Source organism: Centruroides vittatus, unplaced genomic scaffold (assembly GCF_030686945.1).
Source record: "Centruroides vittatus isolate TY-2023 unplaced genomic scaffold, ASM3068694v2 contig_564, whole genome shotgun sequence".
Taxonomy (NCBI): domain Eukaryota; kingdom Metazoa; phylum Arthropoda; class Arachnida; order Scorpiones; family Buthidae; genus Centruroides; species Centruroides vittatus.
Window position 1 is genome coordinate 2,162,292 of NW_027122335.1, and position 18,420 is coordinate 2,180,711.

At 29.0% G+C, this 18,420-nt stretch overlaps 1 protein-coding gene across 2 annotated transcripts in view; it reads right to left on the bottom strand.

Annotated features, from left to right (window-relative positions):
- Nucleotides 1-1,027: 1,027 nt before the first annotated feature.
- The window catches only part of atl (atlastin GTPase), a 78,641-nt gene continuing 61,248 nt past the window's right edge, over nucleotides 1,028-18,420 (bottom strand). For both annotated transcript variants that reach the window (XM_067274851.1, XM_067274850.1), the window contains exons 12-15: nucleotides 15,604-15,753; nucleotides 8,797-9,011; nucleotides 8,583-8,649; nucleotides 1,028-2,510 (exon numbers count right to left, since the gene is read on the bottom strand). In XM_067274851.1, coding sequence (XP_067130952.1) covers nucleotides 2,391-2,510; nucleotides 8,583-8,649; nucleotides 8,797-9,011; nucleotides 15,604-15,753 — 552 coding nt within the window. In that variant the 3' untranslated portion in view covers nucleotides 1,028-2,390. The remainder of the gene's footprint in view (nucleotides 2,511-8,582; nucleotides 8,650-8,796; nucleotides 9,012-15,603; nucleotides 15,754-18,420) is intronic.

Here is an 18,420-nt window from a genome sequence, read left to right on the forward strand (position 1 = left end):
TCAATAACCTCATACAAATTATAATTTAATGTAATCGTATCCTTTACAATTCTTTTTATACAAAAACATGCTGTGCTGCATCAGGTATTAAATAATGAAATGAGAAAAATTCATGTATAATTGATTTTATTCAATTTGTTTAAAAACGATTTTTCTTCTAACAATAATTTTTGGAAAATTTTATTCAAGTAGTTTATAAATTCGAATTATTTAAATCATATAGGAAGAATATAACGATATTTACAAAATCATTTGAGATATAATTATCAAATTAGAAAAATCAATGAAAATTCTTTGACATACTTTATAAAAAACACTTCTCGTAGTTTCTTTCTTATATAAAAATTTAAAGTCAAATTAATCATATAATAATGTCACCAAAAGGATACAATTTCTCATAAGGAAAAATATATATGATCTCCTTATTAAAAAATATAAATGTGGAACATAAATTTTTAATTATAGAATTCTGTTTTTGGATATTTATATATTGAATTTTCACTTTATTTTCAATATTTACGTATTATAAAAATTACTTTTTCATAACTTACCAAAATTAAAAAGGTGTAGAACGAATTCAGTTTGCCAATACTTCATGATGTAAAAAAGATTTATACATAATTATTCATAATAATCGTTATGATTTAATTTCATTGTCTAATGAAGTATGTTCAAATTCCTGGGTAACAGATTTGTCACTATGAATTTAATTTCAACTACATTTTTAGAAAAACAAAAAAAAGATTTTTCTAAAATTATCAACAGTTTTGTTCCTATGCATTTTTTAAAAAATGATGTAGCAAACAATTTTTAATAAGACTTAACATTTTAAAGAAAACTAACTTCAAAATTATACATTTGTTCAGTATATTTGTTTTGAAATCTCACATCTGGCTTTCATTCTGGAATGAAATCTATTAATGTATCAAATACCGAACTCCAATTTAAAACATTTAATTTCTTTGGTTGAGATGAATTTTCAAAAATTTAAATTTCCTTTACACAAAAAATGGATAAAATTATAAAATTTAACAATACAAAAATTTATTTCCAAACTTTAATTCCCAATTCAACAAACTAAAAATCACAAAGGCAATCAACGAGGTACAATATCTGTACTAACAATTCAATTAATGCCAACATTCTATTAGAATTTTAACAAGTACTAGATTTACATTTAATACTATAAAATTTTCAATGTGAGATGCATTAATTGGTCAGCTCTAACAATAAAGATGAAAATGTGTACATTTATGAATAGATATACAAATATATGAACAGATTTTATTTTAAAAGTATAATTTTACAATATTAAAATCAATTTTCTTCGTTATATATCCAAATCACTTTCGTTAAGATACACTTTTTTGAATATTGCAAATTGGAAAATGTTTGTAACTCAATAAAATTTTACGTCTTTTACTTTCAAATGTTTTTATTATTAGTCAGTTTTGATGCATATTGTATACAAATTTTCTTAATTTGTATAGCATTTATGAAAAAACGTGGCAGTTTCCTCTCGTAATAAACATTCAACTGTACGGTTAAATATTTCACGAACTTAAATTTCCTTAGATGTGACCGCTATACTTTTTTGTAGCTCTAGCAACAAATATTTCTTGCAAAACATATGGAAGCCTTTTAATATTTTTGTACTCTGCTGAATGATTACAAAAATAATGTCAGTTCAGAAACTTTCCTTGTTTTTTTTTGTTTTGTTTTTCATTAGAGGCACTGATGGCAAAGTTTTCACCCACATTATTAAAAGTCTCAATGATATGCAATCCTTCCAAGTTATGTTAAAAATAAGATATTGCATTCGTGAACTGATCTCTCTTGAGATGAATCGGGATAAATATTAATTTCCTACTGAATAATAAATTAACAGTAGACTATAACACACCTGGTAAATAAGAATGTTTTTCATACTTGAGATTTGAGTACATAATGAATTATTATTAAAACAAATTTAAACAATGTCATAGTTGTGCTTTTCAATACGGTAAAAAAAAAACAAATTAGCATAATAACCAAAACTATATGAACGCAATTGCATAGTTTATTGGATATAAATATTTTAGAGTATTATTGATTCTGTTAATAGTTAAACTGAATTAGTAAGTACCCCAAAACTCCTTATTGATGTAGTTATTAGTTATGTATAAAAAAGGGATTAAAACAGAATTAATCAATGGAGGAACAGGAATAATTGGCAGATTTTTTTTTTTATATAAATGGACTGGAAGGAACACAAACTTCTTTTCAATCTGTATCTCCTCTTTTTTTTATAGGACATAGATTCAGGCAGGTGAACAATTGAGCAAAATGCTCCCCCTGAGGGATAAAGGCAAGGGTAGAATGGTATTGCCATTATTTAATTAAATGGTGGATCATGTCCTTTTTATTTTTCCATTGGATGATTCTGGCACATATACAGTATTATTTCCATTCTGCTGGAATTGCATAAACATTCGATCAGCTGTCATTTTCTGATACAGAGGTTTTAAAAGCTATAAAAATAATAATAAATAAGTTAATATACGTAATGATTATAAATGAGTTATAGCAAAAATTATTTTACATTATTTATAAAAATTTTAATATATATTTATTATTTTAACATTAAAAAGTTTTATTTGATTTACTCATTTACTGTTTATACACTTAAAAATTTTATCAAATGCTATTTTTACCATACAATCATAAGACAACACTAGAGACATTGGTCAAATTATTGGGTTATTTGAAAAGTAATTTCGTTTTTTTCCATTAAAAAAAAAAACAACTTTCTTATAATATAAATATTTTATTCAATACCTTTTGCCATCTTTCTGGTAGTAGCATGATTTCACACACAAACTTTTTGATCTTTGCTTACAAAAAACTGATCCAAGTGATTTTTGACATCCTCATTTGAAGTACAGTAGAGCATCGATTATCCGACCCCCGATCAACCGTCACATCAGTTAACCAACCGCTTTCTAGTTGGCAAATTCAAATGTCCCCTAGTGATGTGGCGCTACAATATTTGGCTATGTCTCAGCTACTTTAATATTATTTTTGTTAAATTTTTGCATGTTTTAGCTGGCAAGATGGCTCGACCATGAAAGGAGTAATTTAAACCAGCGTAATTTTCTATTTTTTACTTTATTTTTGTATTTATTTTGTGCAAAATAAAGAAATAATTTTTAATGATACAACAGTGACGATTATTATTTTTAAAAAAATTTTGTTAGGCTTAACATCAATGAAAATTCAACGCAAAGTAGGTTAATAGCAATATACTAATATACTAATTACATGGAATATACTAATATACTATACTAATAACCAAAAAGTATGAAAAAATACATTATCTGTTTTTTCAGTTATCTGACCAACCCCAGTCCCCAATTGAGTCGGATAATCGATGCTCTACTGTAAATGTTTACCATTTAAAAAATTTTGTTAAGATCGAAATAAGTAATAATCCGAGGTTGCCAGTAAGTAATAATCTCTGGCAAATATTGTGGTGTGGTAGCACATATTGTTCAAGCTGTAACATCATCTGATGAGTTACCAAACTTGTGTGTGAGGTCTGGCATTATCATGGTGAAACACTACACCTTTCTGTTGATCAATTCTAGTCTTTTCTGTTTGATGATATCACTCAATTTGTCCAACTGATAGCAGTACACTTTTGAATCAATTGTGGAATTGTCTGGTAGAAGCTGGAAGAAAAAAAAAACAATTTCCTAAAAATCCCACCAAACAGAGCACCACTTGTTTTTTATTTATGAATATCGGCTTTTGCTTTGAGCCAGCTCATCTTTTCTACTCCATAATCGCTTGCATTCGACATTGTTGTATACAATCCATTTCTCATCACCAGTTATGATTCACTTCAAAAATGATCATTTTCTTCGCATTTGAGATGCAAATCACAGATGTTAATGCGATAGAGCGAATCTCTTTCTTTAAGAATGTGTGAAACACATATATTGAGCTTTGAAACAAATCCAAGTGATCACAAACAGTTGAATTGGACAAATTTAATCTCTTAGCAATTTATCGTGTTCTTATTCGGCAGTTTGCTTCAATCAATGTCTTTATTTTGTCTTCATCAGCTTCAACTGGCCTTCCAGAATGTGGCACATCTTCAATATCGAAATTGCCAGAACGAAATTTTGCAAACCAGTTTTGGCACTGTCATTTTGTCAATACATCTTCTCCATACATGTCACACAATTTTTTTTTTTTTTGCTTGAACAGCATTATTATCTTTTCAGTAATAAAAGAGCATTATATGCCAAAAATTCTGCTTTCGCTCTTCCATATTTGATGGGGGGAATTGCACAAATTAAAATTTTTTTTTACCAATTATCTTTAAAATGTCAGCTGTCAAAATATATAATGACAATACAGTTTAGAATGAAAGTGGTGGTTACAACTAATCCCTCTAGTACTAAAAAAAAAAAATTACTTTCCAAACAACCCAATACATTAAATCTGACATATGAAGAGCAATATTCCTTCCATAAAACTTTGAAAATTGCAATCTAATATCTGTAATAATTTAAAGTAACTTAAGTAAAAAGTAATATTTAATTAAATGGCTAAGAGCATTACTCTGAACATAATATAGAAACAAGCTCATTCTTAGGGCTGTAAGTACTCTTAAACAAATCCCCATTAAAAACAACCATACATAAAATGGATGTTTAAAACATGATCTCATAAAATAAATAAAAAAAATTTTTTTTTTATCTTGAGGAAACCGTGTTTTATATTTTCTTTCTTTCTTTCTTTCGGAGACACAATGTAGTGGACGTAATCTTAAAAAACACTAGGCGAATTTTTCATCCTTTTTATTTGGTTGGTACCAACCGAATAAAAAGAATGAAAAAATTTGCCCAGTGTTTTTTAAGATTACGTCACTACATTGTGTCTCTGAATATATTTTCATAAAGTAAATAAAAAATGTTTTAATAAACTAAACTACCAGATCAGCTTTTATTATTTTAATCTTTCATTATTAAAATTAATTTGAACAAATGAAAGTATTGTTACTGTGATCTTTGTTACCATCAATTCTGTGATCATTAAAATTCTTTAAATTGTTGATTTGAAAATAAAAAAAAAATTGCTATTTACATGATATCCAACTATTATTTGATTGAAAGCTATTTTTGCAAATATTTATTTTGCATTTACTTGATGTCATTACAGTATCTATATGTCAGAGATAAGCAGTGCTAAATATTAGAAATACATAAATTAATTACATAATTTTGACAAAAATTCATTTTGTTTGATCAAAGAAATGTTACAGGTACTCCCCTAACTTTTGAACAGGTTAGATTCCAAGATTTTGTCTTAGGTAAAAACTAACCTAAAAAGTATATTTTTATACAGATAACCACTTATTGTTAGTGTTTGATTTTTCAATGCACTTAATAGAATACATTATGTTTGTTTACCTGCTCACTATTGCTTAGTAGCAGGTGTTTCAAACAGTTTTTTTTTACCTAAAGCACTTAGTTTTGTAATGTTCAGTTTAGTTTCCACAGTAACAGAGTGACACTTCTTGCATTTATTTCCAGTGCTAGATTTACTATTATGCTTTGGATGCATTTTTGAAGCACTAATCATAAACGCCACTTCATGAGCAGCAATGGAACCACAGAATTCAGGCAGAAACAAAAAATGACAATATGAATAGAAATAAGCCAGCATTAGTTAATTATTTTCTACTGGACAAAGACTGACTTCAACTTGACCCACAAACTTCAGAGTCTGTGCAAAATTTCAATTTTAGAAGTATGGTGAAATTATTGTTATGTAGAGAGAGCATGTGTATTTTATATTAGCCAAGTAAAATCATTGAATAACAAAATCAATAATGAAAATAAATTATATTAATTTGATTAAATGTTATCTTTATAAATCAATTAGTATTTATATATTGTTGCAAATTACAGAACAGGAAAGAAATTTTTGCAGAATTTAAAAGTTAAGTTACTACTATCAGATTTTTCTATATATAGTAAATTATATATTGCAATTGTTACTATAATTTATCAATTTTATTTTTTTGTTTTTACTACTTTATTAATTAATAGAACACTATCAAATATTTTATACACTCAATTTAATGTATTAGAGTAAGAATATTATATAATTTGTACATAATTCTGGAAAATGTTTTGTAATTGAATCTAGAAAAGAAAACACATTTATTTGAACAACAATTATTGAGAAAAACGTAAAAAGTTAGTAAATGATATCACTTTTCTTTCAGTTATTTATATCATTTGTAAATGTTTATAACTATCAAATACTGAAACATTAATGCTAATAAATACATATATTTTTAAATTAGGATGTTTTCAGTAGATCTAATCTATATATATAATCGAAACGAGTTGATGATGATGATCAGCGCAGAGCCCAAACGGTTAAGAGTTGAAAGTTGAAATTTGGTACACAGTTAGGGTATGTCACGAGAACGCACACTAAGAAGGGATTTTTCGAAATTCTTTCCCACGGAGGAGAGGGACAGGATTAAGACTTAACACTTCCATCAACAATGGAAATGTCAAGAGAAAGCGACGTGCAAGACGCAGATGCAGTTTTTTTTGTTTTTGCGGAAAATCAAACATATTTTTAGACCCATCTAAAAATTCTCTAATTAGTCTGGAAACAGGGGGACCAGATTCTTGCATTTTGTGAAAACGGGTAAGGTTGACTATAACGTAATAATCTTAATCTTTGCTATCGTTACTTTTGCCCAAGCAATGCCGGGCCTACCTGCTAGTTTTTAATATAATCCAAGCATAACAGTCTTTATGGTGAACTTAAAATTTGAATTTAGATATAGAAATTACACAGGAAACTATTCTAATTTTTCTAATAAATTTCAAACTTTATTATTATTATTTTTTGCATTATCTTATATTTACCTATTACAAATATTTCCTAATTTCACTGTATTAACATTACAACTAATTCTTTTAGTACTGGCATAAATGATCACATACACTGTAAAAGTTTCTTATTCATTAAGCGAGCTGGATCGGCCTGCAATTAATCTTTCAATATTAGCTACTTAACTTCCAATAATTGGTCGAATGGCTTCGCAATACAGTAGTACCTCGTATAACGTACTCCTCGAATAACGAACACTGCAAACAATGGACTTTCTGTTTCGCCGTTACGTGACTCGAACAACGGACTTTCCAGCATAATTGGTGACTGCTCCATGAGTGCATTCTTTAATAGCGGTCGCTCTGCGTCTCCGCTACTATGGGAGTGCGCTGCTGTTTGTAGGCATTTAGGAACGACAGTGAAAGAAAGAAAGATGGCGGTGCCTGCACTATCGATAGTATCGTGATGGAGAAATCTATAATTCTAAACTATGAGCTTTAAAAGGCAAAAGAAGGATCCCAATTTAACCATAAAATGGATTATTTATTGAAAGAGCATTCAAAATAGCCTCGAAAAAAATTTGTAAAGACACTTACCTCACCGCGTGCGCTAACTCATGCTTTCACAATTTCTAAATTCTCATTCATAAAACCACATAATGGACCCGGAAACGAAACTATCTTAACCATGGAGGACGCCATGTTGCTTTCCACTGTAAACTACTGCTACAAGCGGCCGTTTTTGCCGTTTGATGGCGTGCACTCCCACCGGAATTTAGGAACGCATTCAGCAGGAATTTTTTAATGGATGTCACTCACGCAGAGTTACGCGGAGGAATAAAAGAATGCATCCCATGTTCATTTTTTAATGATACAGTACAGTTATTTTATGCTGCAGAACAAATTAGATATTAGATGTTTTAACATGTATTTCTATGGGAAAATGCATTTTGTATAACGCACGTAAACCTGGAACAGATTAAGTACATTATACGAGGTACCACTGTACTTTTGTTTTTTTTTTTAATAAAACATTTCATTGTAGATTTACAACTTTTGTACTTGTCTGTGTGATAGTGACAGAATAAAAAATAATAAATTTAAAATATTAATATTTATCATAAAATAATGTATGTTAGACAGTAATTCAAGATATACAGGTGATATTCAATTTATCTTAGTAATTCATGTGCTTTGCTAGAAATTTAGTACTAATATATTTAAACATTTATTTACTTAAATGAATTGTTTTTGTATTTAACTTTTTTAATTTTAATATTTCGTTCGGTGCGTGAAAAAAGTTCTCTTTCCAATTCGGCCCAGGGGCAAAAATTGTTGGCCACGCCTGGATTAATGCTTTTGTCTGTAATTGTGAACATCACATCATGTACAAATAAAGTTCTCATTTAACACTGCTTCTTATTTTTTCGGTCATTTAAATGCTACATAAAATACATATTTTAGTGCTGAGTAAAGTATTTAAAAATGGGTAATGAAAAAATTGGAGAGGAAACTACTAGAGTATCTTTCAAAAGCAATTAGGGCTATTATATATGCTGTTTTATAAAACAGCATATATGATATCCCTAATTGCTTTTTGATCATAACTTGTATATGTAACAAATGTTTAAAAAATTATATTATTAAATTAAAAAAAAGAAAGAAAAAAATACATACACTTTGCCAAATACCATTAGCTATAATATCAATTTGAGTTCCAATATCTCTCATTTCACCACTATACCTTTAAAATATAATCACAAAATAAATAAATCAATTAATCTTTATAAAAATGGCATATTAATACAGTAATTAATTTTAAATTATAAATTTTTTTAAGACAAAGCAGTATTTCAGCAATATTTTATTGAAAAGAAATTTTTTAACTTACCTTATATACGACCATAGACATAGAGTTAATAGTGCTATACCCATTACTAAATTGAAAAAATTTGCCATAGAATAAAATCCTAAAAGTCCAAAAAATGCTGATTGAAAATAAGTGATAAGTACAATGGCAAATAATGTAGCTGGCGTTCTTGCAGCAGCAAAAATATTTTTACTTTCATTGTGTTTCACAAAATTTTCATATGTTTCTAATATTTCCTATTGAAAATATCATGAAATGAGATATATATTTCAATATAGAATTTATAATATATAATAAAAATCTTTAAAAAGCTAACATTTTGAAATAGAATATGATTAATAAATGAACTAAAGTTGTTTTCTATTCTGTTTGAATATTAATTAATAAAGTACAGTAGAGAGTCGTTAATCGAAACGATTTTTAGTCGGACTGTGTCGTGCTGAATCGAACGTTTTTGATAAAAATTATACTTTAGAAGTAAATCTAGTATGTTTTTATATTCTTCAATATATTTATTTTGTTTGTACAAAATGAAAAAATAATTTTTAACGATACGATAGCCTCAATTATTATTATAAAAATTTTCGTTAAGCTTAAAATCAACGAAAATTCAACACGAAGCGACACGCAACGGAGAAAAATTTGAACATCAGACATATATTTTTTCGTACATAATCGGTAATCAAAACAAATCACTAATCTGAACAACCCCAGTCCCTAATTGATTCCGATTTCTGACTCTCTACTGTATATTAATTAATATTCAACTTTAACATTTTTCAATAAATTAAAATTTTCAATAAAATAGTGTCACTATCATCAATAGATTTATAGAATAAAAATGTTTTAATAAAATTTAATTTTTATGTAACTTATTAAACAATTGTATCACATATTTATAATAAAACATATTCAGCAAAACCTCAATCTATTGTTCCCAGATGTATTACTTTTCCAAAAACATTGTTTAATTTCTAAAATCCTCGAACAAATCCAAGCAACAGCCTGGCCCACTATTTAAGAAATTAGCTGGGAGTGTCACTATAGTCACCAACAACATTCTCCAAGTTACATGCATGTTTGGTCCCACACTGATTTCTATGCAGTTGCACAGGTTCTTTTACTTCCCAAACACACAGCTAACAGCAGAACATCTACATACAAAGCATTCATGATGATTCAAATAATTTCTATTGGCTTGTCGTTAAATTCAGCACTGCTGCTTCTACTGTGATTGCTACTGAAGGTCTTTTAACAATGTATACAGAGCAGATCTCACAGTGCAGCTGTTGGAATGATTTGCAAATTACAAGGGTAAGTCAAAAATTATCTGCACTTTGGCTGTAGAATTTATTGTAATCAACCTTCATCAAGTCAAATACAGTAGAGAACCGAAAATCGGAATCAATTGGGGACTGGGGTTGTTCAGATTAGTGATTTGTTCCGATTACCGATTATGTACGAATAAATATATTAACGTGTCCGATGTTCAAATTTTTCTCCATCGCGTGTCGCTTCGTGTTGAATTTTCATCAATTTTAAGCCTAACGAAAATTTTTATAATAATAATCGAGGCTATCGTATCGTTAGAAATTATTTCTTTATTTTGTACAAACAAAATAAATATATTGAAGAATATAAAAACATGAAAATTATACTTTAGAAGCAAATCTAGTATCAAAAACGTTCGATTCAGCACGACACAGTCCGACTGAAAATCGTTCCAATTACCGGTGATTCCGATTACCGGGGTTCCAATTAACGACTCTCTACTGTATATCATTTCTCAAAGTAATTGCTCTGCTTTTCAACACACTTTGTCCAACTGCCCACAAGTTTTCCTATTCCTTCATTAGAAAAAGTTTTCGGCTGAACTGCAAATTGCAAATGCATTGCTGTCTTAACATTATCATCAGATGTGAATCTTTGTCGCTGTAGCATTTCTTTTAAGGGACCAAACAGGTGATAGTCCGATGGGGCAAGATCAGGACTATAAGGAGAATGCTCTAACACCTCAAAATGAAGTTTTTGGAGTGTGTCAACAGTGTGGCTAGCCTTATGGAACAGTCCCCATAATATATTAAATTTTCAAATGCAATTCATGTAATTCTGAGTAAAATACTCATTTGTACTAAGTTTAATGACGTTTTGAGTTTTAAAAATTGATTTTTTAAGATGGGTCAGTCTAGACATTTTTGGCTCAAGTGAATAAATTCAAAATCTGTTAACTTTATGTGCAATAAGATTGCAAAGTTGTTTTTAGTACACAATAAAAGCATGTTTATCCACATATAAATGAAGAATTTTCACTTTTCTTTTGAAAGATTTATTCTTAAGCTTGATGTTTATTAATTAATGAATGTACCATACTCTTAATGTAAATTGTTAATTTTCTAAACTAAACTAAGCTAAGCTTTAGGAAGTATTCAAAAGAATCAGAATTGGGAGTTTTTGGCAGGATCAGAAGAAATTTTGGTATCATCCTATCACTAGTAAAAATATACATGTTTTTTGTTATTACAGATATATGTTGTTATTTCCAAATCTGGAAATGTTTCTTCTTTTTGAGATAGACAAAATTTTGTGTAATTCATGAAACTGACAGTTGAAGTGTTGATTTCAGAAATATGACAATATTTCTACTGAATTCATGAAATCGGAAATTGTGCTAAGTGACACTAATGTAACATTATGGTAAATTTATGAATTTGCATATTGTGAAAGCTTTCATCTTGTTTGATTTTTGTTTATTATTGTTTTAGAGTTTCTATTTTCAAAGTTTTTGCTTCAGTAATTTCTTTTTATTACATATGCTTAAGATATAATCTAGCATTTAATGTAACATGTACATAATGAACATCATTAAGAAGTATAAAATATCATTAAATAATCTTGAAATGAGAAAACAATACTAAAATCAATTTTTGACTAACATTTTCTAACTCATAATTCAATGAACAAAACAAATATCAGTATCTTATTAGAAAATATCAAATGGCAATTTCACAAATAGAAAATTCAACATTAACCTATCTCTGGTCTATGTTAACCTATAGGAAATTCAACATTAGTCAAGTTTTCTGACTATTTTGTGAAATAGGCAGAAAATGAGCAACATTTTCAGATTCACTGTAACATATGTAGGAGGGGGTCTCTGAAAGTTTTTCAATACAGGAATACTTTAAGACCTGAAACAAAATATTTTTTACTTATGTTCAAAGTCCTTTCCTCTGGCCAAAATGCACATATATGGTTGCTCCTTCCAAAGATCAAAAGCATAATGCCACTAATTTTCTAGAATGCTATCAAAATACTTGGCACTGTGTGATGAAGGATTATCATGATGCAAAATTTGACCTCAAATTTTCAGTGACCCCAGAATTCTAGGAAGACAAACTGTAGTGTACCAATTAGCCATTACTGTCTTCTGTTCATCAAGCTTAATTGCTTTTGCCAGACCAGTGCTACTGAAAAAAATAGCAAACATGACTGTTTTTATTTCTCTCTGCCTTTTCAGTTGTTGAAATTAGATCATCTTTAAGGATCCATATCTGACTTTCTTGACATATGAGACAGATATAAAATGGTACGTATGTCTCATCACATGTGACAATCTTGGAAACAATCTGGTGTCCACCTCACAATTCAACTTTCCAGTTTTCTTAGATATTATGACATGCTCTGACTTTCAAAATCTGTCAACTCATTGAGACACTACTTTTTTTAACTTTAACTTCTTATGCAGAATGTCTGCAATTGCAGAGACTCCAATCTGTAGTCTCTCCTGTATCATTTCATAGGTACTTCCTTGGTCTTCTTGCAATCATACATTAGACAGCAGTTACATTTTTAGGAGTCAAGGCTGTTCATGGTCACCCTTCATGTGGTTCATCATGGAAAAAAGTAAGAAACCTCTGAAATTTTTTGTACCACCTGAACACAATAGTAAAGGATGGAGCATCATCCCTTTACATCATCCTTTAAAGTCAATTTCAATTGTTTATAACAGTCTTTGTCATTTAGTCTATCACAAAAATCATAGTAAATCATTGTATGAAGTGCTTCTCTAGAAAGATCCATTATTACTATTAGAAAGAGGGTCTGTCTCATTTAGATTGAAAGATTGATGAAATTTGTTTATGCATAATGTGTCATATGAAGTTTATTATTAAAAAATAAAAACTTGAATTCATCACAGATGGTTTTCTTGTATTGCAAAATTTTCAGAGTAACCCTCATATATATGTATATATAAAATGACAACAAAAATGCATTTGTTGCAAATGCTATTAAGGTTTTAAACTGAAACCTAATGGTAATTAACTAGCACTTACAACTTATTATCATTGTCATTGTCTTCATAACTAAAACTGAAAAGTAAATAAAAATAAAACCCTTAGATATCATAATTTACATATTAAAAGATAATGATAAAAAATATAATTATGTTGAATCATATTAATTTAATCAGTTTTATTACTATAATTCATAACATATATATCAAGAATCTATTATTGGTTATCTATCATCATCTGTAGTAACTGATATTGCTTTTATAAAACATAATTGTTTTGGTTGTGAACGGCTCAGTTAACTCCATATTTCAAATTTTTTTTTTAAATTTTAGTGTCAAAACACTTGATATAGTCTTAACTTTTTATATTCATAATAAGTTTCCCTAATAATAAGGATTAATATCACTTAATTGTTGGCCATTGAAAAATTTATTTATTTATTTCAGAAGCCAATCTAATTAGATTGGCTTTTGAAATAAATAAAAATTTACGTTATAGTATGGAGTTAATTAACTCCATACTATAACGTAAATCTGCTGGCACACACATTACAATCACAGTACTGTTATCCAATGCCTTGTAGATAATGGTAATTATTTAATGTTATCTCATCACAAAAAGTAAATAAAAGAAATAAGTTACAGTCCAACTGCCACAGAAGTAAGTATACTTGTGGAATATTGAATGATTGTTTTAATTTTGGTGGAAATTGTTTTTAGGGGGGAAGTTATACCGTTATATCAAGATGGATGAAACTAAAAATATTGGGACCTTGAATAAGTTCTCACTGTTTTCCAACAGATGGCATTACCAGAACTGCATGTGTGTATTTTTAGATGGTGATGCATCTGTAAGGAAGAAAAATAAGCAACCTTGAAGTTCAGTTTATGTTACTTTGTTGAAGTGTAAACAACTTATTTTTTCATAGTGTTAAACATGTCGAGTTTCGTGCCAAAAAAAGAGTATTTGCGGGGTGAGACTTACAGCGACCATGCTCTGTTGGAAACAACATGCAGAGATTGGTTTAGATGCTTCAAAAATAATGATTTTGATGTGGAAGATAAAGAACGCTCTGGCGCACTGAAAAAGTTTGAAGATGAGGAATTGGTGGCATTACTTTCATGAAGACTCATGTCAGATGCTAGCTGAACTTGCAGAATCATTAGGAGTTGATCATACAACAGTTTCGAAATGTTTGAAAGGGTTAGGAATGATTCAAAAGCAAGGACATTGGGTGCCGTATGAGTTGAAGCTGAGAGACATCGAACGGCATCTTTTCACGTGTGAACAGCTGCTTCAATGGCAGAAAAGGAAAGGTTTTCTGCATTGTATCAGTGACTGGGGATGAAAAGTGGATTCACTACGATAACCCTAAGCGTAGAAAATCATGGGGTAAGCCCGGCCATGCATCAACATCATCGACAAAGCCGAATATCCATGGTTCAAAGCTTCTGCTCTGCATTTGGTGGGATCAGCTAGGTGTAGTTTATTATGAACTGCTAAAACCAAACGAAACCATCACGGGAGATAGCTATCGACTACAATTGATGCATTTAAGCCAAGCATTGAAGGAAAAATGGCCACTACACAAGCAGACACATGACAAAGTGATTTTGCAACATGACAATGCTCGGCCACATGTTGCACAACTGGTAAAAACCTACTTGGAAACACTTAAACGGGAAGTCCTACCCCACCCGCTGTATTCACCAGACATTGCCTCTTCTGATTATAACTTGTTCCAATTGATGGCACATGGCCTGGCTGAGCAGCACTTCCATTCTTATGAAGATGCCAAAAAATAGGTTGATTCTTGGATAGCCTCAAAAGATGTGTCTTTTTTCCGACATGGAATTCAAATGCTGCCAGAATGATGGGAGGAAGTAGTGGCTAGCGATGGACAATACTTTCAGTGACATGTTTTTTATGAGTTTTTTTAAATAAAGCATTAATTTTAATGAAAAAACAGTGAGAACTTATTCAAAGTCCCAATAATTTTTTTCATTCCTCCTATTAAACATGATTCTTATAAAAACTTAAGAACAAATTGACATGATGGGACATCAAATACAGCTGACAAAGAAGACATCATTTATGTTGCTAAATAATCAATTTAACCAAAATAATAACAACAATCATTGTAACAGTAATGGAACAGTTATTGTTCATTTTTGCAAAAAAATTTTTAATAAAAATGTACACTAATGATGTTTCTCTATAATAAAAAATTATGTGAAAACTGACTGAACTGAATGTTACATTTTTCACTTGCCAAATTGATTAACTCTTTCAACCACACCAAAATCGTAATAATAATAACAATTATAACATATCTATGCTATTTTATACATCATCAAATAAAAGCTTCATCTACAATAATACATTCTACAATGTTTATTTGAATTTAGATTTTAAAAGAAATTTTAAAAAAGAATGTATATTACTTTGTCACTTTTCTCGACTTTTTGTTTTATGGAGTTAATCAATTTGGCAAGTGAGCAGCACAATTATTAATAAAAATAATAATACATACCTTATTAAGCTGCTCTAAATACATTTTTGAAAATTCTGGACCACCCATTTTCCTAATGTTAGTAAATGTTTGTAAGGCTTGATCATGATAATGTTCATGTTCTTCTTGTAATTGCCTAACACTTATATAAGGACGGTCTCCACCACAAACCTATTAAATAAAACTTGCTGTTATTAATTAGAACAATATTTATTTTTATGTATCAAAAAACTTATTCTGAAATTAAAATTATTTTATAAATATATGATAAAATGTAAGAAAATGAACATAGCAGATAAACATATGGACATTGAAAGAATTATTCTGTTAATTTCCAAAAAAAAAAAAAAAAACGTAACATAAAAACAGAAATAAAAAAATATTTCTATTGATAAATAAAAATAATGGTTAAGTAATCACACTACATACACTAAATATACTAAAAAAACAAGTTGAATGAATATAAAATATAAATGAAAAACAATTTTGTTTATATTTCTTTATTAATTAAAATTTGTTTGCATTAAAAATAATTGAATCCAATATTTCTGTCCATATTGAATTTATTTGACAGGAAGTTTAAGATAGTAAGTAAGTAATGGACAAGAAGTTTAAGATAGTAAGTAAGAAGGGACAGGAAGTTTAAGATAGTAAGTAAGAAGGGACAGGAAGTTTAAGATAGTAAGAATAACTATTGTTTCTTCGATCTAATTATAATTAACTACATAATATCAGTCAGTTCTTTCTCAAACAACAACTCAATTGAACTACTTTGTCTAGATTAACATCATATGTATATTTTACATTGTCTTTTATAAAATAATCATCTCTTATAATAATTTTATTTCCATTAAGTTTTTCTTGTTTGCTATTGCTAGTGTTTTTTCCTCCTCATTCTAGATCTCATACATAAATCTGAAGTAAGTATTATTTTTTCTTTCTCTTTATTACTGAATTTACCTTTCTTTTTCCAGAACTCCTTAATAATCAAATTTCTATTGTATAAGGAATTTAATGATATTTTCACTATAGGTTCAGTTTCACTGTTGGATAGTCTGACCAAACTTTCTACATAACTATTAGTTATTTGCAAGTCCTTTTTAATGAAATAATTAATTTCCTTTTCATAATCAGTCAAATTAAATGGAAAATTTATAATTATTATATTTTTATTATTTCTCTCATTAACTAATTTGTCTATTTCATATTCCAACATACCTTTTAATTAGGAGTTATTCTTGGATATTTCTTCTAATTCTTCTACCTTTTGAGACAATTTTGTCAACTCTCTGTGAAAATGTTTATTTTCCTCTTTCAGAGAATTGAACTCTGTTTTAATTTCTTGTAGTTCAATGTGAAGCTGTAGGAATTTATCTTGTATTAGCTCATATATCAATTTTAAAGTATACTGTGGCACTTCCTGTACCTGTGACTCAGTATCTCTTGATGCTTTGAAGTAATCATAAATTTTCATAGCTCTCGAGGTCACAGGACTACTTTCGTTAAAAATTTCATCTAATTGATAATAATCTTCACTCGTTGTATCCCTCACTTGCCTTTCTTTTTCCTTTTCCTTGAGATTATTCTTGCGAGGTCTGCCTTGCCCTCTTCTTTGCATATCTTCTTGGCTCATCTGTAGAGGAGATTGAGACAAAGGACCTGGATTTAACTCAATCCCGGCAATTATTAATAAACACCCGAGATTAAGACCTGAGTTAATCTATTAACAAATATCCAATTCTTTAAATCTGACATATTTCAACTTCTTACAGCTTTCCAATTCACTCAAAAACTCAATTATCAAGCTTCATCAAAAGTTCACCCATATCTCTGGCAGCTAGCGCACACTCCTCTCATTACAACTTTATATTAATATGTGCCATTTTTAATTTTTATCATTATGAGGAAGTTTTTGAAAATAGTCATGATGTATTGAAAGAATATAAGGTAATAGATTCATCATATCGTTGAATTTTTCGGATGTGATGGACTGGCATGATGATATAAAGGTGCTAGTATTATATTTTCAAATTTTTGTTTGTTCACAGAAATTTTGGTACTTCTCGCGTTTTTTGTAGAGTATAAAACTTAGTGGTGTATTCCATTTGTTCACTTAACTTGAAGTAAATAAGTATGATTACCTCTAAAATTACTAATAAATTCCAAAAATAATTATAAAAACGTTGGAGTCAGACTTTCTATTCTTCTTACTTTTTAAAGTAAGAAGAATAGAAAAAACCTAAGTACTAATAAATTGTTAATATTATAACAAGTGTTCATTTTACATTATATAATATTTAAAATGGATAATGTCACCTTAGAAGTGGACAATAATTCATGTAGGTATTTATGAAATAAATTCTTATTTTGATACATTTCCTTCTACTTTGCAAAAAGTGGACTTATACCACTTTAAAAGTAATTATATTTGTAATTTCATTAACTGCGTAAATTTATATTGACAAAATGATGAAAATTTTGAAGGATTTTTTTTTGGGAACTGTTTATAGATAAAAAGCTCATAGCAGATTGCATTCATTATCATCATTAACTAACTTTTTGTCAAAAATGGACTTACACCACTTTCAAAGAAAACTGCTCAAATATTTCTTTTTGTACAAGACACTTAAGACCTTAGCAATGCAGGGGATACAAGTCAATGCGATCTTCATTCTAAGATAGGTGATGAGCAGGTTCAACAGACAATTGTAATTGAGCCTCTGTGTCTGTGATGCTTCTCATATGGTCTGTTACTGTCTTTCAAGAGCCAAATTTACATGTCTATAATAGGCATACTTTTTGTGTCATCACAATCAACATTCACATAGATTAAGGTCA